This window comes from Bos mutus, chromosome 3, assembly GCF_027580195.1.
Source record: "Bos mutus isolate GX-2022 chromosome 3, NWIPB_WYAK_1.1, whole genome shotgun sequence".
Taxonomy (NCBI): domain Eukaryota; kingdom Metazoa; phylum Chordata; class Mammalia; order Artiodactyla; family Bovidae; genus Bos; species Bos mutus.
In genome coordinates this window covers 3,581,948-3,608,600 of record NC_091619.1, presented here as the reverse complement: position 1 = coordinate 3,608,600, position 26,653 = coordinate 3,581,948, and the positions used below count along the sequence as shown (strand labels likewise).

At 49.2% G+C, this 26,653-nt stretch overlaps 1 protein-coding gene across 1 annotated transcript; it reads right to left on the bottom strand.

Moving 5' to 3' along the window:
• Nucleotides 1-15,450: 15,450 nt before the first annotated feature.
• On the bottom strand, nucleotides 15,451-20,945 carry NHLH1 (nescient helix-loop-helix 1). The gene is made up of 2 exons (XM_070362963.1): nucleotides 20,435-20,945; nucleotides 15,451-17,726 (listed from the first exon to the last, which is right to left on the bottom strand). Exon 2 carries the CDS (start codon nucleotides 17,552-17,554, stop codon nucleotides 17,153-17,155), a length of 402 nt encoding a protein of 133 aa, XP_070219064.1. The 5' UTR covers nucleotides 17,555-17,726; nucleotides 20,435-20,945; the 3' UTR covers nucleotides 15,451-17,152.
• Between the last annotated feature and the right edge of the window lie 5,708 nt (nucleotides 20,946-26,653).

The window sequence follows — 26,653 nt, the reverse complement described above, 5'->3', positions numbered from 1 at the left end:
TTCCCTAGATATCTCCAATTATCTTGAAGAGATCTCTAGTCTTTCCCGCTCTACTGTTTTTCTCTATTTCTTTGCATAGTTCATTTAAGAAAGTGAAAAGTGAAAGTGAAGTTGCTCAGTCGTGCCCGACTCTTTGCGACCCCATGGATAGTAGTCTGCACCAAGCTCCTCCATCCGTGGGATTTTCAAGGCAAGAGTACTGGACTGGGTTACCATTTCCTTCTCCAGGGAATCTTCCCAACCCAGGGATCTAACCCAGGTCTCTCACATTGTAGACAGACGCTTTACCATCTGAGCCACCAGGGAAGTCCCTTCTTATCTCTCCTTGCTATTCTTTGGAACTCTCTTCTCATGACAATAGAAGGGGAAAAAGTGGAAGCAATGACAGATTTTATTTTCTTGGGCTCAAAGATGGAGAAGCTCTATACAGTCAGCAAAAACAAGACCGGGAGCTCACTGTGGCTCAGATCATGAGCTCCTTATTGCCAAATTCAGACTTAAATTGAAGAAAGTAGGGAAAACCACTAGACCATTCAGGTATGACCTAAATCAAATCCCTTATGATTATACAATGGAAGTGAGAAATAGATATAAGGGACTAGACGTGATAGATAGAGTGCCTGATGAACTATGGATGGAGGTTTGTGACAGTGTACAGGAGACAGGGATCAAGACCATCCCCATGGAAAACAAATGCAAAAAAGCAAAATGGCTGTCTGGGGAGGACGTAAAAATAGCTGTGAAAAGAAGAGAAGCAAAAAGTAAAGGAGAAAAGGAAAGATATAAGCATCTGAATGCAGAGTTCCAAAGAATAGCAAGGAGAGATAAGAAAGCCTTCCTCAGCGATCAATGCAAAGAAATAGAGGAAAACAACAGAATGGGAAAGACTAGAGATCTCTTCAAGAAAATTAGGATACCAAGGGAACGTTTCATGTAAAAATGGGCTTGCTAAAGGACAGAAATGGTATGGACCTAACAGAAGCAGAAGATATTAAGAAGAGGTGGCAAGAATACACAGAAGAACTGTACAAAAAAGATCTTCACGACCAAGATAATCACAATGGTATGATCACTCACCCTGAGCCAGACATCCTGGAATGTGAAGTCAAGTGGGCCTTAGAAAGCATCACTACAAACAAAGCCAGTGGAGGTGATGGAATTCCAGTTGAGCTCTTTCAAATCCTGAAAGATGATGCTGTAAAAGTGCTGCACTCAATATGCCAGCAAATTTGGAAAACTCAGCAGTGGCCACAGGACTGGAAAAGGTCAGTTTTCATTCCAGTCCCAAAGAAAGGCAATGCCAAAGAATGCTCAAACTACCGCATGATTGCACTCATCTCACATGCTAGTAAAGTAATGCTCAAAATTCTCCAAGCCAGGCTTCAGCAATATGTGAACCATGAACTTCCAGATGTTCAAGCTGGTTTTAGAAAAGGCAGAGGAACCAGAGATCAAATTGCCAACATCTGCTGGATCATGGAAAAAGCAAAAGAGTTCCAGAAAAACATCTATTTCTGCTTTATTGGCTATGCCAAAGACTTTGACTCTGTGGATCACAATAAACTGGAAAATTCTTCAAGAGATGGGAATACCACCTGACCTGCCTCTTGAGAAACCTATATGCAGTTCAGGAAGCAACAGTTAGAACTGGACATGGAACAACAGACTGGTTCCAAATAGGAAAAGGAGTACGTCAAGGCTGTATATTGTCACCCTGCTTATTTAACTTATATGCAGCGCACATCATGAGAAACGCTGGGCTGGAAGAAGCACAAGCTGGAATCAAGATTGCTGGGAGAAATATCAATAACCTCAGATATGCAGATAACACCACCCTTATGGCAGAAAGTGAAGAGGAACTAAAAAGCCTCTTGATGAAAGGGAAAGAGAAGAGTGAAAAAGTTGGCTTAAAGCTCAACATTCAGAAAACGAAGATCATGGCATCTGGTCCCATCACTTCATGGGAAATAGATGGGGAAACAGTGGAAACAGTGTCAGACTTTATTTTGGGGGGCTCCAAAATCCCTGCAGATGGTGACTGTAGCCATGAAATTAAAAAACGCTTGCTCCTTGGAAGAAAAGTTATGACCAACCTAGATAGCATATTGAAAAGCAGAGACATTACTTTGCCAACAAAGGTCCATCTAGTCAATGCTATAGTTTTTCCAGTGGTCATGTATGGATGCGAGAGTTGGACTGTGAAGAAAGCTGAGTGCTGAAGAATTGATGCTTTTGAACTGTGGTGTTGGAGAAGACTCTTGAGAGTCCCTTGGACTGCAAGGAGATCCAACCAGTCCATTCTAAAGTAGATCAGGCCTGGGTGTTCTTTGGAAGGAATGATGCTAAAGCTGAAACTCCAGTACTTTGGCCAACTCATGTGAAGAGTTGACTCATTGGAAAAGACTCTGATACTGGGAGGGATTGGGGGCAGGAGGAAAAGGGAATGACAGAGGATGAGATGGCTGGATGGCATCACCGACTCAATGGATGTGAGTTTGAGTGAACTCCAGGAGTTGGTGATGGATAGGGAGGCCTGGCGTGCTGCGATTCACGGGGTCACAGAGTCGGACACGACTGAGCAACTGAACTGAAAATCACTGTGGATGGTGACTGCAGCCACGAAATTAAAAGAAGCTTGTTCCTTGGAAGGAAAGCTGTTGACAAACCTAGACAGCATATTAAAAAGCAGAGATATCACTTTGCTGACAAAGGTTCATATAATCAAAGCTATGGTTTCTCCAGTAGTCATTTACAGATGTGAGAGGTGGACCATTAAGAAGACTGAGCACCAAAGAATTGATGCTTTCAAATGTGGTGCTGGAGAAGACTCTTGAGAGTCCCTTGGACTGCAAGGAGATCCAACCAGTCCATCCTAAAGGAAATCAACCCTGAATATTCATTGGAAGGACTGATGCCAAAGCTCCAATACTTTGAGCACCTGATGTGACAAGACTATTCATTGGAAAAGACCCTGATGCTGGGAAAGATTGAAGGCCAGAGGAGAAGGGGGTGAGAGAGGATGAGATGGTTGGATGGCATCACTGACTCAGTGGACATGAGTTTAAGCAAACTCTGGGAGATAATGAAGGACAGGGAAGCCTGGCATGCTGCAGTCCATGGGGTAGCAAAGAATTGGACGTGACTTAACAGCTGAATACTTCCCTGGTGGCTCAGACTGTAAAGCGTCTGTCTACAAAGCGGGCGATCTGGGTTCGATCTCTGGGTCAGGAAGAATCCCTGGAGAAGGAAATGGCAACCCACTCCAGTACTCTTGCCTAGAAAATCCCATGGACGGAGGAGCCTGGTGTCCATGGGGTCGCAAAGAGTCGGATACGACTGAGCAACTTCACTTCACTTAGCAGCTGAACAACAACTCAGTTCTGGAAGCTAGAGGTCTGATATCAAGTGGTTGACACATCCATGTCTCCTCTGAAGGATCTGGGAGAGAATCCTTCCTTGCCTTTTTTAGCTTCTGTTGTTTTCTGGCAAGCCATGGGTTCCTTGGCTCATAAATGCATCACTCCAATCTCTACCTCTGTTTTCACATAGCCATCTGTTCCCTGTGGATTTTTACATTATCTTCCCTCTCTGTATGTTTGTGTCCAAATTTCCCTCTTTTTATAAGGACACCAACCATATTGGATTAAGGACCCACCCTACTTAATAAGTATGACCTCATCTTAACTCTAATTACATCTGTAGAGAGTCTATTTCCAAAGAAGTTCACATTCATAGGAACTGGGGGTTAGAATTTTTACATAACTCTTGGGCGAGATACAATTTAGCCCATAACATTAGCAAAGAACACTCAAAAAATTAAAATTATAATCTATAACATCATTAAACAATATAAAATATTTAAGATAAGTCTGAGAAAAGATGTGTACTGAAAACTAGAAGACATTGCTCAGATGAATTAAAGATGACCTAAATAAATGGGAAGATAAACACTGTTTATGGGTCAGAAGACTCACTGTTGTTAACATTTCAGTTCTCTCAAAACTTATCTAAATATTCAATGCTACCCCAAACAAAATCATAGCAATCTTTTTTTAATATAAACTGACAATATGATTCTAAACATGATATAGAAATGCAAAGTACTTGGAAGAGTCAAAACAACTTTGAAAAAGAAGAATGAATTTGAGCAATTTATATTATATAAATTCAATATTTATTATAAAGCTACAGTAATCAAGACAGTAGAGCATAGGCAAAAAAAGATAAATAGATCAGTGGAACAAAATAAGGAGTTCATAAATAGATCACATACATATGATCAACTGATCGTTGATAAACATGCAGAGGATAGTCTTTCTAATATAGAGCATTTGGGTATCTACATATCCAGGAAAAGAACATCAATCCATATCTTGCATCATACATAAAAATTAATTCAAAGTTGATCACAAAACTAAATGTAAAACATAAAACTTCCAGAGAAAATGTAAGAGAAAATCTTTGTGACATTTGGATGGGAAAAAAGCTCTTAGATATGACATTCAAAACATGGTCCTTAAAAGATACAAAATGATAAATTGGACTTTACCAAAATATAAGAACTTGTGCTTTCAAAAGACACATCTAATAGGTGAAAAGATAAGTCACAGACTCAGGGGAAGTATTTGCAAATCACATATTTGATAAAGAATTTATCCAGATTATAAAAATAATTCTCAAAATTAAAAAAAGAAGTGATACATAAAAATATTGCAAAGGTATAAATAAAATTGCTCTTTAAAAAAAAAGATGGATTGTTCAATAAATGGCATTGGGATAATTAGCTAATCATTGGGAAAAAGCAAAATTGGATTACTATCTCATTTCTTATATCTAATGAAATGCAGGTAGATCAAAGGGCCAAAGGTAAACAGCAGCAACACTAAAACAATAATTATAAATACTAGAAGGAAGCCATGGAGTTTCTTTTTTATCTTATGATCTTGGAGCAGGGAAGGCCAAGGCTTAAATACAGAGTCCATAAAAGAAAACAACTATAAATTTGACTAAATAAAAATGTTTTGCATGGCAAAATAGTATCTATAATTCCATAGATTTTACAACCCTATAATCCTACAATCAATTAGACAATCCCCAACAATCAAACAAAACAGTAAAACAATACTTACCACTTTACCTCTACCTGAACAGCAAAACTTACAAGCAGAATAATGTCACTTGCTGCTGAGGTGGTAGGAATTAGAGACCATCACAAGCTGCTGGTGTGAAGGTGCATTGATACGTCTTATAGTACAGTTTAGAGGTGTCTCATAAAATTAAATATGTGTGTACTCTATAACCCAGTTCCATTCCTAGGGATATAATCACCAAAAATGACCTTGCAAAGGATAAATAAACTGATATATTTAAGGATATCCATTGCAGGAAAAAACTGGGGGAAGATCTTATATAATGAATACATGGTATCAATAGAATATGCATATGGCATATGCAGATAAAAAAAGAACTAGTTCAACATATGTTCAGTTACTTCAGTCGTGTTAGACTCTCTGCAACCCTGTGGACAGTAGCCTGCCTGGCTCCTCTGTCCATGGGATTCTCCAGGCAAGAATACTGGAGTGGGTTGCCATGCCCTCCTCCAGGGGCTTTTCCTGACCAGGGATCGAACCTGTGTCTCCTGCATCACCTGCACTGCAGGCAGATTTTTTTAGTACTGAGCCATCAGATCAGAACAGATCAGTCACTCAGTCATGTCCGACTCTTTGTGACCCCATGAATCGCAGCATGCCAGGCCTCCCTGTCCATCACCAACTCCCGGAGTTCACTCAGACTCGTCCATCGAGTCAGTGATGCCATCCAGCCATCTCATCCTCTGTCGTCCCCTTCTCCTCTTGCCCCCAATCCCTCCCAGAATCAGAGTCTTTTCCAATGAGTCAACTCTTCGCATGAGGTAGCCAAAGTACTGGAGTTTCAGCTTTAGCATCATTCCTTCCAAAGAAATCCCAGGGCCGATCTCCTTCAGAATGGACTGGTTGGATCTCCTTGCAGTCCAAGGGACTCTCAAGAGTCTTCTCCAACACCACAGTTCAAAAGCATCATTCTTCAGCACTCAGCCTTCTTCACAGTCCAACTCTCACATCCATACATGACCACAGAAAAAACCATAGCCTTGACTAGATGAACCTTTGTTGGCAAAGTAATGTCTCTGCTTTTGAATATGCTATCTAGGTCGGTCACAACTTTCCTTCCAAGGAGTAAGCGTCTTTTAATTTCATGGCTGCAGTCACCATCTGCAGGGATTTTGGAGCCCAGAAAAATAAAGTCTGACACTGTTTCCACTGTTTCCCCATCTATTTCCCATGAACTGATGGGACCAGATGCCATGATCTTCGTTTTCTGAATGTTGAGCTTTAAGCCAACTTTTTCACTCTCCACTTTCACCTTCATCAAGAGGCTTTTTAGTTCCTCTTCACTTTCTGAAGCCCATATATTGAGCTTTAGATTCCATCTCACAGGAAAAGCAGAATAGGATTTTAAAACACAATGTTCAGTAAAAATAAAAAAATAAGATATATTATACATCACAATATTGTCCTGAAATATAGAAACATGCAAATAATGTAATGCACTGATCATGGATACACTCATGCATCAATAAGGGGATGAAAGGGAGATTCAAAGACATGCACTAAGTAAATGAGTAGATTCCTGTGGGAGGGGTGGCAAGGAAAATAGGGTCAAGGATGGGGAAAGAGGGCGCAACAAAAAGTGGGGCATGGACAAATTATTCAATGTGCCACAAACTGAGGCATTTATTTGATAAAATTATTGCAGTTGAACAAAAGCAGAACAGAAACATTTTTGTTTTACTTAAAATCAACTGTATTATTTTATTTTACTCTTATGCATTTATTTGGCTGCTTCAGGTCTCAGTTGCAGTACAGCAGCTTAGCTCCCCACAGCATGTGGGATCTTAGATTGCCAACCAGGGATCAAACTGCATCCCCTGCATTAGAAGGTATATTCTTTATCACTGAACTACCAGGGAAGTCGTCAATTGTATTTTTAAAAGCAAAAATATTGCATAAAAATTTTAAAAGATAAATGAAGAAGCTTTCTTCAATAAGTCAGTGAAATGAACAGGCAATTCACAGAATAAACACAAACATCTAATAAGTATATGAAATTATCATCAACCTCAGATAAGGAAAATTCTTGTTGAAGAAAAATTTGATATTTCTTTTGCCCATAAAGTTAGAAAAAATTTAAAAAGAATGATAATATCCTTTGCTATGAAGGGTATAAAGAAATGTACACTTGTGTGTGGTTGGAAATAGTATAGAAAATAACTTATGAGAACTTCATCTGAAAAGTCAAATGGACTGGAATAGATGAATATATATTCTCAAGGTAAATGGTAACGGGTGTGTGTTCAGGCAATATAGCAACAATAAAAGCATAATTTCTCTTAATATAACCACTGCATATTGACCTTTGTTATGCATTAGCATGGGGTTAGGGGCTTTACATGTTATCTCTAATAAGAATACAGATATTTGAAGATTTCAAGTAACTCACTCCAGGTCACACCAAAACCCATGTGATAATAGGTAGATGATCTCAGTACAATTCAACTTGGTGATTGAGATGTGCACAGAGACATGCATTGAAAGCTAAGAGGAAGCAGGAGGAGCCAAGTTTGGGATGTCCTGGAAGAGAAAACATCTCTGTTGTCTTGAAGAGTTGAAACTATCTCTGTTGTCTTGAAGGGTTGACAGACATAAGTGCAGTAAGCAGAGGAACCACACAAGCAAAGGCACAGAAGCTGGGAACGATGTGGAGTGTGTCAGAGACTTCCTTAGAACATCAGAGCACAAAATGTGAAGGATGGGATAGTATTAATAGTTGGGGGTGGAAAGGTTTGCAGGAGCTGCGCCATGAAGGGACTTTCATGCCATGTTGAAGAATTTGGATTTTATTCCAGAAACAATGTTGTTGTTGTTCAGTCTCTAAGTCACATCCGACTCTTTGATTGTGGACTGCAACACACCAGGCTTCCCTGTCCTTCACTATCCCAGAGTTTGCTCAGATTCATGTCTACTGAGTTGGTGATGCTATCTCATCATCTTATCCTCTGTCGCCCTCTTCTCCTTTTGCCTTCAATCTTTCCCAGCATCAGGGTCTATTCCAATGGGTCAGCTAGAAATAATAGGGAGCCACTAAAGGATCTGATGAGTTTGGGTGAACTCTGGGAGTTGGTGATGGACAGGGAGGCCTGGCGTGCTGCAATTCATGGGGTCGCAAAGAGTCGGCCACAACTGAGCGACTGAACTGAACTGAACAGAAAGGATCTGAGTCTAGAACTGTCCTGATTAGATATGCACTGGGGGTGGATCACTGCTGGCAGTCTGGCGGGTGGACTTAAGGAGAGGAAGCCAAGAGGCAAGGAGACAGCTTGGCAGCTGCCATAGTCCGGGCAGACAAAAGCAGGGGTGGTACTGGTGGAAATACAAAAACAGTTCCAAGTCTGCTTTAGAAAGCAGAATGGATAGATGTTGATGATGGATTGGAGGTAGGAGCAGAAGGAAAGAAAAGTGTGACAGTCAGGGCAATTGCATGTGGATGGTTCATTATTCATTTAAGAATACCAACGGAAAAGTTGAGTTGAGCGGTGGAGAGAATAAGGAGGCCAGTTTAGGGTTATGAAGGTGGAGATTTCTGGGAGGTATCCTAGTAAAGAGGCCCAGCTCTTTAGTCACAAACCCAGAGAACTAGCTTCTTTCTGGACAGCTCCTCAATGGCTCTTAAAACAAAAACAAAACTATGTATTGATGTGGCTGCACCAGGCCCTAGTTGCAGCACTCGGGAACCTCTCGGTTGTGTCATGCGAACATTTAGCTGCCGCATGTGGGATCTAGCTCCCTGACCAGGGAGAGAGCCTGAGCCCCCTGAATTGGGAGCATGGAGTCTTAGCCCCTGAACCACCAGGGAATCCGCCCTCAGCAGCTCTTGTTCATCGTGTCCTTCGTATACCACCACTACTGCCACCATCCCCGCCGCAGCCTCCGACAGTCCCTCCCTCCACTTGGTCGGTTTTGGAAGGTAGTACCACCGTTCATTCGGGCTCCCAAGCCAGAAACCTGGGAGCTGTCTCCTAACCTAACACGTTTCATAAATCACCAAGTCCCACTGAACCTACATTTAAACAGCTTTCCTAAATCTGTCCTCTCCTCTCCATTCCCTCTGCCACTGCCTAAAGAGACTCTCTTTTCCTCTCAGCTGACCCTCTAAAACTGTTCACAGCACAGAGCCTACTGCTGCTTGTCTGCCTTCAGAACTGACCTTAGAGTGATATTTCTAAACTGCAAATCTGATGGCGTTTATCCACCCTGCTAGACAACATTTACTGGGCTTCCCAGGTGGCTGCAATACAGGATACACGTGTTCCATCCCAGGGTCAGGAAGATCTCCTGGAGGAAGGCATGGCAACCCACTCCAGGATTTTTGCCTGGAGAATCCCATGAGTAGAGGCGCCTGGTGGGCTACAGCCCACAGAGTCACAAAGCGTCAGACACAACTGAAGCAACTGGAAATGCACTCACAGACAGCATTTACTATTTTCCCATCTCCATGTGGCAAAGGACATGCTCCCTAGCATAACAAACACCACTGCCATTCATCACTCTCCTGCCACACCAGCCCACTGTATTTTTAAGTCCTAACAATACCAGACTGTTCACAGTGTACCGTTGCTCACAAGGCCTCTTCAGGCCTCCATGCCTTCCTATGCACAGTGTCTTCTACCTGGAATACCGCTGTCTCAAGTAGGGTTTCCTGGAAAAGAGATTCTTACACACTGAGGTATACGCACGAGGGTGCTTCCCGGAGGGAACTCGGGAATACCTGTTAGGTGTGAGAGAGGCTGGATTAGGCTGCAAGAGAAGTTGAAATACACTGCGACTGCAGAAGAGGCATCCGGCAATCCCATGGGGATTCTCAAGCTGGGCTAGCCCTTCATGGTTGTCCCCGGAAGGGGGCTGTGTAAACCCACACACCAAGCAGTCCTTGCGTGCACACTGCCTAGGGAGGGAGTGCAGCCTGAAGCAAGATGGCTTTCCTCCTCCACAGGCAATTCTGGAGAGACTTGGCTGTGAGTCAACACTGCTGTATCTGGGGAGGCGAATGCTTTGTCCAGTGAAGGAGGAGATTTGTAAAGGGGGGTCCTGGCAACATACTGCAGAATTCTCTGCAAGCACCTTCATAGATCTGGCAAATCCCCTTCAGTCTTTGAAACCCAGCTCAGATTTTACCTGCTTCCTTCCTCATCAACACTCCCTCTGAATAAAGCCTGACTTCTGTTCCTTGCATAGGCTTTTCATCCTCAGGAAATGCATGTTTCCATGTCTGCCGCCCCAGCAGATAGTGAGGAGAGTGTAGGCCTGTATTTCAGAAACTACAACAGTGTCTAGCCCACATTGGCTAGTTAATAAATGGACAATGTACTGAATTAAATGGGATTGACTCGTGAAGGAGACAGCTACAAGGTTATAAAAGAAGGCTGGAGTATAATTGCCAGTAAGGATGGCAGAGAGGTACTCATCTCAGGTCCCTCTCACTTCACTTGGGAACCAAGTGAAACCCAAGAGTCCCAGATTAAAGCAAAACAAGGCTCTCCTGCTTGGAATAATCAAAGCAGGGCAGGAAGACTGTCACTTGTAAATAACCATGAGGCTGATGGAGCTGAGAGGCAGAAGTAAGACCTAGACGGAAGGAGAGGAAGTTAAACAGCTTCGGGCCTCTGCACCATACCTGACAATTGTCACTTAGATTCCAATATGAAAAATGACAGAAAACAAGCACACCGACATATGCACATACAGCCGCCGAAAGAGCAGCCAAGCGTCCCCAGAGACAGAAAACACACACACACACACACACACACACACACACACACACACACAAAATGAATAAAAATGGACACAGGAAAAAACAATCTGAAAATTATAGAGCACTGTTATATGTAAATGAAACACCTATGAATTTCTATCTTTATTTATCCCCAGACAGCAATCAACCCACATTCACCTTCCAGAAACCTCTGGCAAGAAGAGGAGTTTGGATTGCAGGTCCCACCACATCTCCTTCATCCTTTGTCCCCAGTCTAGCATGGTCTTCTCTTTTCCTGTTTCTTAGCAGCTCCCACGTATAAATGCTTAAGCACAGCACAGCATGTATATGTGTATTTATAAGGGCTTCCCTCGTGGCTCAGACCGTAAAGAATCCACCTGCAATGTGGGACACCTGGGTTTGATCCCTGGGTTGGGAAGATCCCCTGGAGGAAGGCATGGCAACCCACTCCAGTATTCTTGCTTGGAGAATCCCCATGGACAGAGGAGCCTGGAGGGTCGCAGTATCGTCCATGGGGTCGCAAAGACTGAGCAACCAAGCACAGCACAGCAGCTCCCAGCCAGAGGGAGAAATGTGAGAACATCCCTGACTATGGCCAGCAGGGGGCAGTGCTCCACAAGAAACAATCAGAACTGGCTTAAAGAAACCGGCTTTATGTGAAGAACAGGGAAGAGCAGGAGCAAGAGGTCCAACCAACACAGCGTTCTGATCATATTCCCTGACCCAGGGCTCCCTCTTTTTCAGCTTCCTCAGCACCCACTCCCTCTTCTCCTCAACGGCACTGTCTCCATCCTCAGTTTAGCAGATGCCAGACTTTGGCTCTACTCAACTTTCCAGAGAAGCCTGGGCTAAGGGATCCCACTCTCTAGTGCCCCCCACCAAGTCTCTTGTCCCCTCCTACTCTACCATGGTTTCCAAGATGGTCAGGACTCTCAAGTTTTTGGTTGGACTCCTGACTGATGCCCAGGAACCCACACAGGGAGCTTGATTCCAAGGCCACCTCTTGGAGGAGCCATGCATCCTCCCTGGCACCAAGGGCACAGCTAGTCTGGTGGCCCCTTCTCTTCTCTGGCCTGGCACACGGTACGCTGCACAAACTGGGCAACAGTACAGGTTGGCCCTCTTACTTACAGCCCCTGAGGTGCCCTAAGTGAGCACGTATTCCCTGGTGGCTCACATGGTAAAGCGTCTGCCCACAATGCGGAAGACCTGGGTTTGATCCCTGGGTCGGGAAAATCTCCTGGAGAAGGAAATGGCAATCCACTCCAGCACTCTTGCCTGGAAAATCCCATGGACGGAGGAGCCTAATAGGCCACAGTCCATGGGATCGCAAAGAGTCGGCCACGACAAAGCCACTTCACTTCACTTCACTTCATCATGCTAAGCACCGCCAGATGATCTCATTTAACCTTCCTAACTAACATCCCTGTGTTGTTGTTCAGGGGCCAAGTTGTGTCCGACTCTTTTCGACCCCAGGGACTGCAGCATGCCAGGCTTCCCTATCCCTCACCATCTCCCGGAGTTTGCCCAAGTTCATGTCCATTGAATCAGTGATGATTCAGCATCCCTGCGAGGCAGGTCTTACCTTCACATGCTGCAGAGGAGGAAGTTGAGGCGCAGGGAGGCACGTGGTTTGCTCATTATGGCACAAAGCATAAAAGTCTAGGATGGGGCTAGGCCACAGGGCATTCTCTCCCCTCCGGCACAACGCTGCTGGTTCTGCTGTGGCCACCACACCACCTCCCTTCTCCCCAGCTCCCTCTCTGCTCTCTTCCCTCTTCTCTCTCGCATACTAGCATTCAGGGATTGTGACCTTCCTGTCAGCTTCTTTCTCCTGCCTCCAATCCTCACTCAATCAGATTTCAAGAGCTTATGGAAAGGACATAAGAAAGCAAGAGTCAGAAAGAGAAGGCAAAGAAGGCCAGCACCGCACTGGGAAGGAAGGAAGGTGAGTGAAAGAGGGAGAGGAGCGCTGTGCCCAGATGAAAGGGGCACAGGCAGGGTCTCCATTGTGTGGGTACAAAGGGGCCATATGCCTGGCAGCCTACACAGTGTGTGTGTGTGTGTGTGTGTGTGTGTGAGGGAGGGTAGGAGTGGCTAAGAGGTCCCCTTCATCCTCTCAAACCCCTGAGGCCCTGCTGTCTGTCACTAGGGGTGGAGTTTACAGATAAAAGGGCAGAGGGGAGTAATTATGACAGACAGCACGGGAGGGTCAAGGCTGGAGTCAACCGGGGATGGCAGAGGACTTGGAAAGCTGAAAGGGGCGGGGCTTGATGGGAAGGGGCTGGAGGAGGAAGGGGTAAGACCCATCTGCCAGGTGCCTCCAAACCACCCCTGCCCACCCACTGGCCCCACGTGCTGCATTTTGGAGGTTGTGAAATGAGGACCCCCTAGATGCTTCCTCTTCTAACCTTCTGTTCCTCCCCACTCCCTGAACGTTAGCCCTGGAGTGCCCTCTCTCCCCTCATCCAGGGACTTCTACCTCCCTGAGAGTCTCCTCTCCCAGGGCCTGGTCCCCTGCTCCCTTCCCCCTCCCACTCTCACCTCCTTCATCTCCAGTCCTGTGGAGCAGAGCGGCAGCCGAGGCCAATTGATTATCTGAAGAAATTCGGAGCTAGCAGTAGAACAGCTGCAGCTGCCCCCTCTCACCACGTCCAGGCCCTCAGGGATCCTTGAGGGAAGGGGCCCAGTAACCCCTTCTGCTTTCCAGTGGGACACAGTGTTGAGAGAGAGGCAGGACGCTCAGGGGACTGAGGTTGCTGTGCAGGGGAAAGCACAACGACCTCGGGGCCAGGAATGGAAGACACCGGTTCTAAATCCACCATCGTGGAGGAGTTCCATCACCTTTGCATTTTACTGGCTCTTTAACAAGGGTGTTGGAGTCAGCAAATTCTTGTTCCCTTCCAGCCCTGGCCCCTTGTAGTCCTCAGATTCTCCCTGGTATCTGTTCAGCCCTCCCTCTTGCCATGCTCTAGGCAGAGCACATTTCATCTAAATCAGATGGGAAGGGAAGATGTCAGCCTCTTCCTCTATGGGTGTTCCTCCCTGAGTCTAACTCAAACTGCTCCTGCTGCTGATGTCATTCTTTGCCCATCAGAGATGACAACAGCACCTATCAGGTGCTGAAGGACATCCCAGCATTTTCCACCCAGTGTTGGGACCTTATGGTTGAAAAGGATCATCAAGTCTACCTAGCCAGTGTTTCATCTCTGCAGGAATGGCTCACTGGTAATTCTGCCTATTTGGACTCCTCCTCCTTGAGGCAGGCACTCCCACTGCTGGACAGCTCCAGATGTTGCAAAGTTTTTTGGAGTTAAAAACCTGTTTCCTGTCACTTCCACCTGCTGGTCTTCATTCTGCCTCCTGGGGCCTCATAGAATGTCTGTTTTTGTTTTTCTTTCAATATTTGAAGATGGGTATCCTATTATCCCTAAGTCCACACTTGTAAAGGGCTTCCCTGGTGGCTCAAACAGTAAAGAATCTGCCGGCAGTGCATGAGACTTGGATTGTTCAATAAATTCAATCCCTGGGTTGGGAAGATCCCTTGGAGAAGGAAATGGCTACCCACTCCCGTATTCTTGCCTGGAAAACTCCATGGACAGAGGACCCTGGTGGGCTACAGTCCATGGGGTCACCAAAGTTGGACACAATTGAACAACATTCACTTTTTCTACACTTGTAAAGACACATAGCCTCCGTGTTTCACCTGTTCCTTCTGTGAAGTTATTTCCAGACTTCACAGAAGTGAAGTGTGTGGTGCCTTCTTGACCACACAACTCTGAATACTCTCTAGTTTATCGAAGTTCCTGTTAAAAAAGGAGTCCATAGAGCAGCACCTGGCAGGCTGGGTCATTTCAGAGAAGCAGAGAAGTACTGGCAGAATATAGGACATAGAAAAATCTGGGTGTGAACTTCCTCTCTTCCCCTAACTAGCTGTGTGACTTTAGGCAAGGCTCTTTTCCTCTCTGGACTCTAGTTCCCTCAACTATAAGGTAGCTTTAGAGCTTCTCCCAGGACTCCTTTGCTATTCCTTCAGCTCCCTTTTGCATCCCTGCCCCTATTTCCCTCTTAGTCCCGGGGGCTCCACTGTGGTCTTTCCTGTATCCAAAAGCTGAGAAACACAAAATGGGCCAAGAACTGTGACTGCGAGGAATTTTGACCCAGCTCAGAGGCAATAATGATTCACAGCCACGGCATGAATTGTTGCATAGCCCAGCAGCAGGGACCCACAGACACACGTTTAACATGGGTTTCACTAGGACACTCAGCTCCTTCTCTGATCCACAGAGCACAGGAGCAGAAGCACAACATCAGAAGAGTCAGTAGGTGTCCCTGGATGGGGATCAAGATGGAGGTACTCCACTCTAGGTGGAGGAGCCTGGGACCTGCTACACATTCCCCTACACATTCTGGCACCCCTCGTCTCTCTTTTTTCATTTTCCCACCATAACGAGCTCTCGTGACCCCATAAAAGTCTTCAAAGCTTGGGACCCTTAATGCCTGCCCTACCACAACCTGCAAGCCAGCGTCCCAACCCGGTCGAATGATCCACAGCCGTACCTGGTACTAGAATGAGGTCACTTTAATTTTTCCTTGTATATGAAATCAGAATTTCAACAGGAGGGACTCACACACAGGACACAGACCCCTGAGGGCCCACTGTTGGGGAGGGGTTCTTAGGAAGAAGTGAGGATCCTGGGGGAAGGTTAGAAAGAAAAAAGAAGCAGGCAGGACTGGGGTGGGATTGTCTGGGGATGAAGGGAGCTGAAGAAGGATCCAGGAGCACTGGAAGGGTAAAGGGGGTATCATCCCGAGGATTAGGGTATCAGGACAGATGGGTCCTAGGAGGGGATATGGGTGTGGTGAGGGAAAGGGATCCCCCACACACCTGGAGCTGCAGAAGGAACAAGAAAGGGAAGGGAATAACCAGGGAGGAAGTAAGAGAGGCCAGGCGAGGGCTGCCAGGAGCCTCCTCACTCTACCCCAAAGTGCACGACTCGGCAATAAATAGTAATATTTATAAATAAATAAGTAAATAAATAGATGAATAAATAAATACGTAAATAAATAATATCCTTGTAGAGCTAGGAGTTTGGTGAGAGGGAGGTGGAACATGGGGAGTGTGGGAGCGCATCTCTTCTACACAGGTTCTCTGGCCCTTCATTCCATCACTGACCCCAGCTAGTGAGCAGGTGGGCTCAGCAACGTGGGGGGAGGGTGGGGACAAGAGGGCCTCAAGGTGGGGTGGGATAGGGGTCTCCCCTGCTAAAGGCAGCTTAAGGAAAGAGAAAAAAATACAATAAACAAGTCATGGGGCAAAAGAGCTGAGCTTTCCCAGAGGGCAATAATGGGGCATAACCCCTGCACCCGACAGAGAAATCAGTGTGGGCTTCTCACATCTTTGTGGTGGGCGGGGGAGGAGGAAGCAGACATGAGATCCAGCCCACCCACTGCAGGGCCCTTTTGCAGATACTCTGGGCTGAGTCTGGGGACATGCTCCCCTACCCCAAGATCTAGGTTTCCCTTTCTCTAGCTGCACACAAGGAGGAAGCAAATCGGGATATTTGGGTGGAAGGCGAAGGGAGAGGGCCAAATAGCTCAGAGAGGGCAAGGCACTCACTACCAAGTAAGAACCGAGGTCTGTATATGCTAAGCCTCAGGAAAGACATAGAAAACAGGGAGTTTTCCCACAATTCCCAGCTACTGAGATGCCCCTCAGAGGAGTTAACTCCCTGAGCCCCTGCCCCCCAGGGCTAGACTGAGATGCTTAAGAAAAAGCCCACCCCACTCTAATCCCAGCCTTCCCCCTTCCTGTTCTCATGCCCCCTCCCTGTTCTCATGCCCCCTCCCTACTATGGACAGGAGAAGCTGGAACAGGGTAGAAAGAGGGTGGGAGGCAGAGTTGGGGTCTGGGGAAGGGGCAGGGAAGTCTCTGAAAATTTGGGACTAGGAGTAGAAGAGGCAGCAGCCCATGAGCGAGCCAAGGGGGAGACGCCAAGACTATACCCACCACCCCAGCAAGCTTTTCTAACCAGCTGGGCCCCAACCACTAACCGTGGAAGGTACCCATGAAAGGAGCCCTCTGGGTGCCTGGGTGAGTCAAAGAAAGTCGCTTTCATGACCCACCAGTGGGCACTCTGCCTGGGCCCAGGGCCTGTGGGTACATGCCATGCGAGGTACAGGGGTTCAGGAAGGAGAGGCCGTTCTAAGCAGTGAGCGGGTGAGAAGGGACCCCAGCGAGACCCGGGGAGACGGGTGAACCCAGCGGGGAGGCAGGCCATGTTCACACATCCAGCACGTGGTTCAGGTAGGAGATGTAGCAGATGGCCAGGCGCAGGATCTCAATCTTGGAAAGCTTCTTGTCGGGGGGCAGCGTGGGCAGTAGCTTGCGCAGCTCGGCGAAGGCCAAGTTAAAGGCTTCCACACGGATCCGCTCCCGCGTGGCATGGGCCGTGCGGTACTTGGCTGTGGCGCGCCGCCGGCGCCGGCGCTCCTCACGGCTCAAGTGCTGCAGGTCTTTCCGGCCCGGCTCTCCAGGTTCCAGGCCGCGGGCCGGGCCCCCTCTCGGCCCCCCAGGCCCCGCCCCGTCAGGGCCCGCCCCGCCCCCACAGTCGCTGAAGCCGGACTCGGTCTCAGAGTGGGTGAGAGGCAGGTCCAGCTCCATGGTGTCTGAGTTGAGCATCATGATGGATGCCCCCCGCCCTGTGAGATCGGGACCCCCTCCCCACCCCTCCCTCTGGGAGCCTAAAAGCTGGTGGCGGGAGGGGCAGGAAGGGCCTGGGGTGGGGAGGTCTGCCACTGAGCTCAGGAAGTCAGAGCCACTTCAGGGTTCCATGGTCAGGGTTCTGGTCGGGAGTCTGGAAGAAAGAAGGGGAAATGAATAAGGTCAGAGGCAGGAAGGAGGGGACAGCTCAGAGATGTGGAGCCAGGAGTAAGGTTTAAGATGGGCTGGGAGGGGGAAGGTACTGTAAGCTTGGGGAAAGGACAGCAGAACAAGGGGAGGATTGGGGGTGCGGGGCACAAGATAGAGGAGCAGGTGGCCCCAGGGTAAAGAAGTAAGAGGAAAGCTGGAAAGAAAGGAGGAGACCCAGAAAGTCAGCAACTGGAAAGGAGGAGAACCGGTGAGAAGAATACAGGGCAGGATAAAACTAAACAAGGGGATTAAAGACCTACATGTAGGACCTAACGCTGTAGCTCCTAGAAGCAAACGCAGGGGGAAAACTTCATGACACTGGACTTGGCAATGATTTCTCACGTATGACACCAAAAGAACAAGTAACAAACGCAGAAATAGACAAATGGGACTACATCAAACTTAAAGTCGCCTGGGCATCAAAGGACACAATCAGCAGACTGAAAGGGCAAGAATATTTGCAAATAAAGGGAGAGAATGTTTGCAAATAATATGGATGATAAAGGATTTATATCCAGAGTATTATGAAGAACTCCCACAGTTCAATTAAAAAAAAAAAAAAAAAACTCGACTAAGAAATGGGCAAAGGACTTAAAAGACATTTTTCCAAAGATGATATACAAATGGTCAGCAAACATAAGAAAAGATGATCAACGTCACTAATCATCGGAGAAACGCAAATCAAAATCACAATGAGATGTAACCTCACACTTGTTAGGATGATTATTGTCACACACACACACACACACACACCAGGGATAGGGAGACATTGGAACACTTTGCCCTATTGGTGGGATTGTAAAATAGTGCAACTGTTTTATGGAAAGAGTATGCAGTTTCCTTTAAAAATTAAAAATAGAAGTACCACATGATCTCACAATCCCACTTCTGTGTATATGTCCAAGAGAATCGAAATCAGGATCTTGAAGAGATGTCTGCACCCCCATGCTCACTGTAGCATTATTCACAATAACCAAAATATGGACACAACCCAAACGCCCATCAAAAGATGCACGGATTAAAAAACGTGGCATATACTCACAATGGAATATGATTCAGCCTTAAAAGAGAAGAAAATCCTATCACCAGTGCTACAAGATGGAAGAACCTTGAGGACATTATGCTAAGTGAAATAAATCAGTTGCAAAATTACAAATATCCTATGATTCCACTTCTGTGATGCAGCTAAGTAGTTCACAGAAAGTAGAATGATGCTTCAGAGTCTGAGGCCAGGAGTATGGGAGGTATCACTAAAAAGTTACAGAGTTTCAGGTTTACAAGATGAAAAAGTTCCGGAGCTCTGTTTCACAACAACATGAATATACTTAACATTACTGAAGCATACACTTAAAATTTCTAATTTTATGTTATGTGTTTTTATCACAATAAAAAAATGTTTAATAATTAAAAGGACAGAGGACTAAGCAAGACTGGAGGAGCCACAGCTCCAAGAGAGATGGGCTATGGCTCTAAACCTCTCCCAGTTGTGAGGGGAACGTTGCAAGCCTTGGCCCTGCCAGCCCCTCCCTCCCAGGGCCCCTCTCCACCCTGGCTGCTTCCGGACGTGTGTGGAGGGGTGAGGGTGATAAGCACGCAGATTGCCCTTTGTAGAGTGGACTGGGGCATATGGAGCTCAGCACTGCTACCCAGCTCAGTCCTTCCCAGCCCCCAAACCCCACACAACAGGACCATAGCAGACATCAGATCCTACCACCCTGACCACTAGAATCAGGGGGGCGTAGCTCCTTTGGCAACAGTCCCCCTGCCCAAGACAGCCCCTTCCTCCGGCTCTGTCATCAACACTCTCCACCTTGCTGTTCCCTGGCCCTTTTGGCAACTGTGCAAGGAAGACTGGGGAATGGGAATGGAATCAGCTCTCCATTCCACATCCTCCCCCAGCTCAAGGGCAGTTCAGAGATGGTCTGCAGAGGAGGATAGGGATAGCTTTTAGGGACCTGTGTTTGGGGCTTGGCTAAGGTTTGTTTGTCTCTGAGAGCAGAGGAGGTCAGGGAGAGGCAGCTGGAACATGGCCCAGGAAGGGCTGAGGAAAGGGCTTCGCTCTGGGGGAATGTCAGGCTGAAACAGCGGATCGCTCATTGTGGGCCCTGCGGACTTAACTTCCAGAAACAGAAGCACAGAGGCTCCTTCGCCATCACCGTCTCCCCTTCCTCGCCAGCCTGAGTTCTCCTGCCTGAAGCAGACCTTCACAGGGGTCAGGACTCGCCAGCCTTGCCCCGCCCCACCATGCAGAAAAGAGGCTCAACCTAGTAGCTCACTAACAGTAAGCTCTGAGGGTTGAGGGGTGTGAGATCATCACCATCTGATGCATGTACACACACAACCATAACACAAAACAGAGGAAGGTGAGTGCTGAAATTTAGGCGACAGCGTAGGAGGCCCTGAAGTCAGCACCTCCCAGTATGTGTTAATGCTGCAACTCCCCACTCCATGCTCCAGGAGTTCAGTGCCGGGTTCTCCACACCAGTCACAGCCCGGTTCCCCCTCTCCCTGGCCCCCACATTCCTTCATCCCTGATCACTTTACCCTTCCTTCCCCCAGCCCACTCCATCTGCTCCCAATCTGACCCCAGTCCCATTTCCACCTGCCCCACTGTCCTCCCCAACTCCAATCTGCACAGCAGCGTCTATTTACCCATCAAGTCAGTCCTCGCCCCAAAATCCACTTCTGCTCTCAAAGTTCCAGGCTCCGAAGATCTGCAATTCCAAGCATCCGGGGAAGGACTTCCTGCCCCGCTTCTGCCATCCCCAGCCCCACTGAGAATGATAGGCACAAAGAGTCCAAGGGAGAAGTGGGTAAGAGGGAGGTCCAGGGATGCAGAGAGACACAGCACGAGACAGAACTAGAGGGAGGCTCTGGGAGGGGACTTGAGCCAGAGAGTGGGAGGGACACGCCCAGCCTTCCCAGCCCATGGTTCCCCCTTTACCTAGGAGGACCCTGTGAGGGGATCCAAACTGGCAGGACAGGGGGCCAGCGCTGACAGCCCCAGTCTCCTCTGGATGCTCAGAGCTCATCCGTCTGCAAAGTTACTGACCAGCTTTCTAGACCTCTCCAGGGCAGCGTGGCATGGCTGTACAGGCTCCGGGCCAGATGAGAGGGGTACACATGTTGGGGATAGAGGGCCCAGGTGGAGGTGGTAAGCTTAGCCAGGTACTGGGGCCACCCACACTCACATGCACACACACACTCACAGACACACACCTGAGCTGGCCCAGCCCTATGTATATATATGGAGATACACACACACACCCCCAGCTCTCCATTGGCTGGCCCAGCCCCCCTTTCTCATCAATATTAAACAGTCAGGCCAGGCAGCCATTGGCAGAGAGATCTGGGAACCCCCCTGGGAGCTGGGGGCGGGGGCTGGCCCTGAGGGGGGCGGGGAGTGGGGGAGCAGGGACATCTGTTCTCCATGCATATTTCATAAGCAAGAAATGGAGAGCTGGGGAAGGGGTGGGGCTGGGGCGAGAGCCAGGGCAGGATCACAGATGAACCCCCTCAGTCTCTCACACCAGAGGCGGCAGGGACAGAGGCCCCTGGCAAGCCAGGTTAAACCATGGTCCCATTCTGAGTCCCAGCTGGACTATGATAGCCCCTTCCCCTGTCTCCTTTTCCCTGGGAAAAAGACTCCCCAAGGTACTAACAGGGAAGTCTAGAAAAGAGCAAGTGGACAGCACTAAAGCATGGAAGAGGACCCTAGAGTCCTTACCCTCACCAAGCTCTCATTCTTCGTAAGGCTGGCTCCCACCAGCCCCCTTGCCAGCCTACCTGGGACTGCTGTTCAGGCCCCTGCCCTCATCACCCCCTGGGACTCACTGCACCCTCTTATCCCAGCCCCCAGCCTCCCACCTACCCCATCACCAGAGGAGGGGTGGGGTCAGATGCCTGATGCAGATCCTACGAAGAGTTTTTCTAGGCTGGCTGGCCCCATCAGACCCACTGGGAATTGGGGACTCTCAGGAGGAAAGAGGTGAGGCTAAAAGGAGCAGAGCACAGGAGTGCCGAGAGAGGAGGAACCGGGGTGGGAAGGACACTGGCGGAGGAGGGCAGGCACCTAGGCAGGCGGCAAGCATGCTGGGGTATCAGATGAGCCACGCAGAACACCAGCTAAAAAACAATATGCAAATGGGCATTGATTGAGTTCACATCAATAGCTCAGCTGCCTCCAGTCTGGGTGTGCATGTGTGTGCGTATCTGAGGGGGTGTGTGTGTGATGCAGGGTGGCAGGAGCAAGGGAGCAAGGGAAGCACCACAGAGAGGCAGTAGGCTATGCTTCAGTACCTAAAGTTCTCTTCCCCAATCAGCTGTTGAGCGTCTTCACTGAACCTTTGTGAAGATCCAGCAATGAACCGTGGCTGGGAAGACTCCCAGAGACTGTATGCTACAGTGAAGAAAGCTCTGTCGGCTGTGTGACTTTGGACAAGTAACTTAACCTCTTGAGCCTTAGTCATGTCCAATTCTTAGCGACCCTCTGGACTGTAGCCAGCCAGGCTCCTCTGTCCACAGAATTTTCCAGGTGAGAATGCTGGAGTGGGTTGTGATTTCCTTCTACAGGGGATCTTCCCAACCCAAGGATTGAACCCACATCTCTGGCATCCCCTGCATTGGCAAGTGGATTCTTTACCACTAGCACCACCTGGGAAACCCTCTTGAGCCTCAACCCTTCTTTTCTGTAAAATGGGGTTAACTATAGCTGCCGCTTAGGTTGCCAGGGAGATTAAGTAAGATAATGCATGTCATAGGCCTGGACCTTAGTAGGTGCACAGCCTACCTTCAGGCTTCTGGAAGCACCTGCCATTTCCCTGTTGCTGATCAACCTCTTCTGGGCTTTCTCCAGGGTAAGGCATTCCCAAAGGGGAGTCCTGTAATTCTTTCCCAAGCTCCCCCCCCACCACCCCCACTCCCAGGTCTGGGAGGTGCCAAATCCCACCTGGGCAGGCCCAGACAGGTGCCCAGGCGCCAGCAGATGGGCTGAGCTGGAGGGGAAAGGAGGTTTGAGGAGGGGGGCTGGGGGGCAGGGGATCAGGTGGCATCTCAGCTCTTGCATCATCATTGCCATGGCGCTGATTAAAAACCAATCTCTACCTAATGAGCCCCCAGCAACAACAATCCTACTTCCCCCACCCTCCTGCCCTCCACCCCATCCAAGGAAATTGGGCGACTAAGAGATTCAGGAGAGAGTGTCATGGAGGAGAGGAAAGATACAGAACGAATGGGAAATGGAGAGGAGACAGAGGAAAGGAAGCGGGAGACATGGGGAGACACTGAGACAGAGAAAGGATGAGAAAGCAGCGTCGTCAGGGCATAGACACGGGAAAGATGCAGAGGAGTGGGAAGACTCCTGATGGGGAGATGGAGGGGTAGGGGGGACAGAGACCAAAGAGAGAAGATGGAAGCAGAGCTGCCAGGCTGCCAAGGCTTTGTGAAAGACTCGGGGATGCAAGATATACGGGGACAGAGATGTGGGGAGAGACATGAAAAGAGGAGACGGTTAGGGAGACACAGAGCTGGGTGAACTGCGGATGTGGAGAATAAACAGATATTCAGGGATGGACAGAAACTGATGCTGGGAAAGAGTCTTGAGGGCCTCTGAGACAGCACGGAGATACACAGACATGAGGGAGGCAGAGCACAGAGGGTTGTGAGGAAAGAAAAAAATGAGTGGAGACAGGGAGACAAGGCGGGGAGACAGGACAAACGGAGTGAAAGTGAGGACGTTACTGACACGGTGAGGCCTGGCTTCAAGGGTGAGACGGCGAGAACAGCAGAGCCTGGAAGGACCCGAGAGGCAGAAAGGAACCGTGGTAGAGTGGAGATGGGAGACAGAAACCAAATCCTGCTCCCAGCCTCCTGCCTTGTAGGCAGTTTGGCTCAGATACAGTGGCTCTGCAACCTCCATCCCTGGAGCACCCGCCCAGGCTGTGCCCAGCGTGAGTTGAGGGCTGAGGGCACAAACGGGCAAGAGAGTGCTCCAGGACCACCTCTGCCTCCTCTGCTGTCCTTCCAGGATCCTGCACTTTGGAGCCTCCAGCCCCAGTCTTCACTCAGAGATCAGTTTCTGTTCCTTGGGAGAGCAGCTAAGAAGAACATAAGCATGTGATAAAGAGGGCTTCCCAGGTGGCATTAGTGGTAAAGAACCCACCTGCCAATGCAGGAGACACAAGAGACACAGGTTCGTCAATCCCTGGGTCGGGAAGATCTCCTGGAGGAGGGCACGGTGACCCACTCTGGTACTCTTGCCTGGAGAATCCCACGGGCAGAGGAGCCTGGCGGGCTACAGTCCACAGGGTCGCAGAGTTGGACAGGACTTAAGTGACTTAGCATGCACGCATGCGCATGAGATGGTCATTGTGGTTTATTTGCTAATTCACATCCGACTCTTGCGACCCTGTGGACTGTAGCCCTCCAGGCTCCTCTGCCCGTGGGATTCTCCAGGCAAGAGTACCGGAGTGGGTCGCCGTGCCCTCCTCCAGGGGATCTTCCCGGCCCAGGGATCCAAGCCGGGTCTCCTGTGTTGCGGGTGGATTCTCTACCGGCTGAACCACCGCGCGGTGATGAGGAGCTAAAAACAAGCGGTGGTGGGCAGAGCTACTAATTCCACTGAGCTTGGGGCCGGCAGACCGGTCCGAGTCCTGGTGACCTTGGGCACATATTAACCTTGACTGAACCTACGTTGTCATCTGTGAAAGGGTGACAGTGTCACCTCCCTCACAGGGCTTTTGTGCCACTGCGCATGGGCAAGTGTTAGGCCCCCTAAGCCCTTAGGGCGTGCACTGTGACTCAAAGGTGGCAAGAAGCTTCTCTGCACATGTACACGAGGCGTGATGACTGAGGGAGGCTGGGGGGAGCTCGGAGGTCAGCCTGGGTTGCCAGCAGCCCCAGACCCTGAGGGGGAGGAGAACCCTGGGAGTTGTTTAAGGGCCTTTGCTGTGTGGGGGGCAGGAGGATGGGGATGGGGGTGGGAGGGTCAATGTGGCTCTGTGGCTTCATTGCTGTTTTGCATTTTATAAGGCATTCACTTTTTTCAGATTGTTCCTCACCATCTCTTTTCATCACTGCAGTACAGGCCTGTGAGGTAGGTGGTGAGGGAGGAAGGGGGGTGAGGTAGGGAAGACACAGGGGCAGGGGCCTGCTCCTTGAGGGTGGGGGTAGGGCCTGGAGGAGCTGGAAGCCGTGGGTTTGGCAGGAGAGGGGTGACATATGTGGGGAGCCCTGGGGACCCAACCAGGCAAGCGACTGGCAGGGAGAGCAGACGGCGTTAACCCTCGCTGTGCCACACCGCCGGACCCTTCCCCAGGAGTGGCTGGGGGGCGGGGCTGTTATCAGCTGTGCTCGGGGTCACAGGAGCCTCGGGCAGGAGCCGCTGTGTGCCTGGGAAGCGGCGGCTGTCTTGGATCTCCTTCCTTCCTTCCTTCCCTCCCTTGGCTGCTTCCAGGAGCTCTCCCTCTGTCTCCCTGTCTCCACCCCTGTGCCCCGAGGTGACAGCGGGTCTCTACCACCCTGGCGGACAGCAATCTGTCCCTTTCTCTGCCGCCAGCCCGCTGGAAGCCCCTGCACCCTCTCTCACCCCCGACCCCCTAGGCCTTGTCGCCTTTGTCTTCCCTCCTCTCTGCTCACCTCTCCCCAGCTCCGAGCCCATCCTCAATCTCATTAGGGCTTCCTCCGACCACTGCCCACCCCCCGCCCCCCGCAGCCTCTCCTACCCCCTCCCCCATCCATCTGTCTCCCCCAAGCCCTCCTCTTTGTGTCCACCCATCTGTCACCACCAGCTCTGCGCCCACTCCCCCTGGCCACGCCTGCCCGCCCGGCCTCTCTCCCCTCAGGCTCAGCTCCCTCGCAGGCTCCCTGGCTCCTTCCCTCCTGCAGCCCAACGAGGACTGCCTACTGCCACTTGCCCTTCCCTTCTTTCTTTTCCCAGATATCCTTTCGGCTCTGTTGTTCCTTCTTTCCCTCCAGTTTCTCTAACTCCTCCTCAGCTGATGGGGGAAGAAAGAGGGGACTCTGGGGTCCCGGCCCGCAGCCCCTGAGCAGCCAGCCGGCCAGAACCAGCGCTGGTAACATTTACTCACAGTTGCATCATCTCCTCAGGCCTCCTGAGGTGCCCCCTCCCCTTCTGCCTCCATGGCCTCTCCGGATGGGGACAGGGGCTCCAGCTGCCCCCTTCACCACAGCTAAGTGCAAGCCCCTCTACCTTCTGAGTGTGGGGCTCCGGAAGAAATCAGATCCCACCTGACCCTGACCTTCCAAGGCTCTCTGCTTCCCAAAGGTCACTTCAGCAAGCCCCACCAAGCTTGTTTTGAGTTGGGGAGGCTGAGTTTCAGGATGGCTTTTCTACCACCCCACACCACTACCCACAGTCATCTGTCCCTGTGTTAGAGGGCGATCAGCCCCCCACCCCTACCCAGGCCTCCCTCTCTCATGGGAGAACTTTGTAACCACCTTAGAAAGCTCGTGAATCAGCCAACCCTTCAAGCCATCCCCTGCCCTGAGGGGTTTAAGATGAAAGGGAAAAGGGAAGAGAGGTGGCCAGAGCAGGGCAGGGCCTCAGATGACAGCCTGGTCTGACTGCACACAGATGAAAACACTGGGGCCCAGAGAGGGGAGTGCCCTTTCCAAAGTCACACACAGCATTGGAGGTATTTGAAACGCCTCCCTACAAGCCTGCCCAGAGCAAACCCTCCATCCTCTGAACTCAGGTAGAACCTGTTTATAGCACTGATTTTGCACGGAGCAAATGCTGCCTGGCCTGGTTATTTATCCCATGCTGCCATCAAGACTCTGGATCCCAAGTCTCTATGGGAAGTTGCCGTATCTCACACTCTTTTATGATGCTGGGACAGAGTGCCTTGCCCA